General features: G+C 34.1%; 1 protein-coding gene across 3 annotated transcripts in view; it reads right to left on the bottom strand.

The window, feature by feature from the left end:
• Positions 1 to 3,834: 3,834 nt before the first annotated feature.
• Positions 3,835 to 4,983, bottom strand: part of LOC117107160 (alkaline phosphatase-like) — a 59,240-nt gene continuing 58,091 nt past the window's right edge. Inside the window, exon 10 of one of the 3 annotated variants that reach the window (XM_033248746.1) lies at positions 3,835 to 3,957. In XM_033248746.1, the coding sequence (XP_033104637.1) occupies positions 3,903 to 3,957 (55 nt within the window). In that variant the 3' untranslated portion in view covers positions 3,835 to 3,902. The remainder of the gene's footprint in view (positions 3,958 to 4,983) is intronic. The other 2 variants (XM_033248744.1, XM_033248743.1) reach the window with 2 other exon arrangements.

Below are 4,983 nucleotides of genomic sequence, written 5' to 3'. Positions count from 1 at the left end.
ATGTTTGTACACCCACAGATGTCACTGCCGTACATACAAGTGATAGCCCTATAGCAATTATTATGTGCTGCATTTTTAAAATACCTGAAATATAATGAAAAGTCGTACAAGTTTAATACCAAACGTTTCCTTTATGCCATATTCACCATATAGCGCTATTGATACCAGCATAAATTTACCTACTGCAAGATGACGATCTATGGTTTATAAATCGAAGTTTAAAGCTCTCAAAATATGCTAGTAGTATAGGCTTACTTTTTAAATAATTATAGCAAAATCACATACATACAGATGTAAATGCTGTATAGGAAATACCTTACCAATATACTTGTAGTAGGCGGCTGAACCGCCCGGTTTCCTCAACATGCCTTCAATTTAACAGCCGGATTTCCCGTCAAACCACTCAGCCATCATAAAACACAACTGTAGACCTACTCGATACCGAAACTATTCATTTTAAATCTGCCAATAGTCATCAACCTGACATACCATATAATCTGATCGGAGACGATAGTCGATAAACGCACTCAGGTATAATGTTACTTCTACAGTACTGTATATGACACCAGCCGTTTAATACAGATCACAAATGTTTACTTAAGGTGCGAGAGATTTTTATTGGGAAACTGAGAATCACGTTTTCTTTCGAGTTCTTATCTTCCGGCGTTGGTGTTCACAGGAAAGGAATCCAGAGGTGACGGAACTAGGGGTTGCTGTGTTATGGAGAGTAATGTGTGACCGGAAATGGTCTGCAGTCAGTTGGTTGTTACCATGCGCCAGTGATGTTGGAGTATAGTACAGCAATATGAAAACTATTATGTAGGCCTAATGAATGAATAAATTTCGGAGTTTGTCGAGTACTGAAATGATTATTTCACATTTTAAGTGCTCCTTAAATTTATAAGTGTAAGCTAAATTACGGTGATTAATTTAATTAGCGAAGATATGGAGACAATTATTTCGAATCCCTCTTTCCAAGAGGGGGATGCAAATGATGCTTTGTGAAAATGAGTACGCCGCGGTACTCATTTTCACAAAGAAATACACACAACTGGTTAGCTAACAATTATGTAAATGTTACATGAACACCTGGGAAGGAAGGTGCAATCACGTTGTTACCTAGCAAACGTCTGTACTGTATGGGGGAGGGGCTCCTGATGTACTGTGTAGCGGGGGAGGATGAGGCATAAGACTACTAGGCCTAGGCCTAACTAAGACAGTGGAATTATATGTGATAGAAAGTACACTTTCGAAAGAAATAAATTAAATAAGAAAAAAAATAATAACTAAGAATAATTCATTTGCAGAGGTACCTTATTTAAGTATTATACAATGCATCTAACAATGCGGCTCTTGTAGCCCTGGCTTGGGCAAGGCATCCATGTGCAAAGCAGTGGTGTTTGTTTATCCATGAAAAAAGTACGCCGGGAAAGTTTGCCTTACACATTGTAAATAACAACAATACAAAATATCATTATGAAAGACGAGGCAATTCCTAGTGCTATTACAGCTTTCGTGTTCATATGGTTGTAATCGGTTGTGAACTCCTTGCAATTGTTAATTCCGGATACATCTTCATCCAAGCCTGCAATGCTTATTACGCATACGCAGTAAGTTGTTAGGTACGATAGATTATCTATTATTAATGAATTGATTGTAACGTTTGAAATTATCTTTTCGAGTCAATTTTAGAATCTAATAATTCACCGGAGTTACAATTCTGTTTATAGTTTAGAACGATATAATGTTTAATTCTAGTTGTGACTGGTGGCAGATGCCATGTGACTTTCTCAGCATCAAAGCTTCCAACCGACTCGACAGAAACGTTAAATGCACCTGTAGTAGACATTCTCGTCCTACTCTCAGCACGTTCTGATTTAAATTCCCTTAATATGAATGAAGGGTTGCTCAATCTCCTTGCCATACAAATTACATCTCCTACTGACGTCTCAGTCGAGAAATACGGGTAGCTGAAGTTTTTCTCGCAAATCTGACTACAAAACCATATCCAAATTTACGTTCCACTTTTGAGCCTGAGTTGTGCTTCGCACTCGCCGCTGAGGGCGGCGTTCCGGGAACCCTGCGTCTAGTGCTATCTCTGAGTATTGACTCCGTATCGCTTACGTCATAATAAATCAAAAGATGTTATCAACACAGCTGTTGGTAAGACAACCAGTAAGATACGCCAAACATTATTATCATACATCCATTAAGATAATACTTATTTATCAAAACGTTATATTAAATATTAATTTAAAATAGACCTACAAAGATATGGTCCACTCATGTTCTAATTACAAGGCGTGGTGAAGTACGCCCCCTATGTTTTCATAATTCTTAAACAACACATACGAACTCGAATGTTAAACGAAGCATTTTTATTACGTTTCCAATACCGCAAAAATAGGCCTAATACAAAGTACACCAATCTCAAATTTAAAGCAGGATAAAACCTGGGGTGGATGTAGGGGGTGGGATGCAGAGGGTGCGATTGAACCCTACTAAATTGTATTAAGAAAAATAATTGTTGTATTATATTGTTGATATGAATTATTGGATTATATTGTTTATATGAATTATTGGTATAAGAGGCGTCGCGCGCCATGGCCTTAACATCGTCGCTGGTTGACTCTTCTTGCGGAGGTTTAGTTAGTAGAACCAATTCTTCTCGGAAATGTCCAGTGGTTGCATGTGAAGCAAGCTAACGCTACACTGGTCCATGTATTTATATTTCCGGATGTCAGTTTAGCCTTCAATAATCTGAATATTATCACTGATTATTATCAAATAAAACGCCATTTTAGTTGAAAATCACTTTGTTGTAGTTAAGAGCTTATATACAAGTTCTATGTTATTTATAAGTCCATGCTAACACTTGATTATCTTGTCACTGGAGTCCGTCCTTTAATTTTTATTCTGTTATAAAAATTTTTGTTTATATACTTTTTAAAAATTATTATTTATCTCATCTAACATGGAATTGACGAGTATAAAAATACAACACATAATATAAGATTAACTTTTTATAAATCATTATTAACAAACGGTCATTTATTCAACACATAACACATGCCATTTAAAATTTTTGACACAATTGTAAACTACGGTATGCTTTTAAAAAAGTAACGCATTTGTAACGATACGTAACGCACTTGTAACCAAGTTTTAACGCTTTAATTTACTACATATCACACTGAACAACAGTCGGAAATTATTGTAACAACATCATCTAACTTCCATTTAGATCGGTATAAACAAACATGAAACAGAGTGAACAACTATGAACCACTGTATTTTAAATAAATGGGAATTGAGCCATGGCTACTTCAAACAAACATCACATTGCATTTTAAAGAATCCATCAGAACCGTAATTGTAAAGAAGAAGGAATTGCATGAATAAAAATGATAACGTAATGATGAACATCAGAATGAAAAAGTTAGCAACTTTTACATGTAGCTATGGCTCAATTCCCTTTTTTTCCCTTTAAAAATAAATGCTTCACAGTTGTTCACTACCTTTATAAAGGAGGTTGCATGTTTTATCATCGTTTCACTGGAGATGGCGAAGGATTTGCCGAAACTTGTTTGTTTACACTGAGTTTTGACAATACAATCTACTAGGCCTATATATACAAATATATATATATATACAAATATATATATATATATATATACAAATATACATATATATATACATATATATATATATATATACAAATATATATATACACAAACATATATGTACACACAAACATATATATATATATATAATATTAATATTGGAAATTTAAACTAATAATAAGTTTTTCAATATTTGATTAAAAATGCCATGTACTATTCATGTTTTTATTATCAATACTTTTACGTTTTTAAAAAAATACGCGTTTATATTATTGAATATTAAAGAAAACGTTTGATTAAAATTATATAAATGGATGTAATAAGTGAAAGGAATGTTGGGTAAACTATGAAACTTTTTTAATTCTAATTTCGTCGGAATTAATGAAAACTCCCTAAAATGTGCAATTTATAGAGGAAATTGGCCTACCGTAACAAGAAATGCGCGCAAAGAATTTGAGAATTTTAGGCACTTTCAGAGGATGCATTTGTCTTTATTATGTGTGTAAATGGAGCTTTACACACATAACTAATAATAATAATAATAATAATAATAATAATAATAATAATAATAATTGTCGTGTGTTTGAAACTAAATATAAGCATTTTCATCATGGTTATTACAAACATATTCTTTCACCATCTATACACATTGAGGCCCTTCTTTTAGGTTAAAGTGATCTATCTTAAATTTGTCTTTCTTGAGTTTGGGGCTATTATGTGTTTAAATAACTTAAAAAGGAAAAAACTAAAAAAAGCCCTAAAAAATGCGCGCCAAGCGCGCAAAATATTTTTGTGTTTTTAATTCTAATTTCGTCGGAATTGATGAAAACTCCCTAAAATGTGCAATTTATAGGGGAAGTTGGCCTACCGTAACAAGAAATGCGCGCGAAGAATTTGAGAATTTTAGGCACTTTCAGAGGATGCATTTGTCAAGGGGTGGAGAAAGATTTTCCAAAGATGGATATTTTCTCCTTGTCTCCCGGTGTTTTTAATTCTAATTTCGTTAGAATTGATCAAAACTCCCTAAAATGTGCAATTTTTAGAGGAAATTGGGCCATGTTAACAAGAAATGCGCGCGAAATTTGAGGTTTTTGGCACTTTCAGGGGATGAAAGGGCATTTATAAAGGGGTGGGGAAGATTTTTCAAAGATAGATATTTTCCCCTTGTCCCCCAGTGGTTACGCCATCGGGCAGCATAGATCAAAGGAGTTATGACAGTTTTTGAAGTGGATCAAAGGAGTTATGACAGTTTTTGAAGTGGAGAAGGGGTTGCAGGGTGTTGTGAGTCTGGTCATTATGATATCTTCCTTTTTATTCTTGTCTTTATTTTTCTCTTCCCTTTTTCTTTCCTTTTCTTTTC

The sequence above is a fragment of the Anneissia japonica genome, unplaced genomic scaffold (assembly GCF_011630105.1).
Source record: "Anneissia japonica isolate Jap-2015-1 unplaced genomic scaffold, ASM1163010v1 scaffold287864_len1152817_cov193, whole genome shotgun sequence".
Classification (NCBI taxonomy): Eukaryota; Metazoa; Echinodermata; class Crinoidea; order Comatulida; family Comatulidae; genus Anneissia; species Anneissia japonica.
This window is presented reverse-complemented; position numbering and strand designations above follow the sequence as displayed.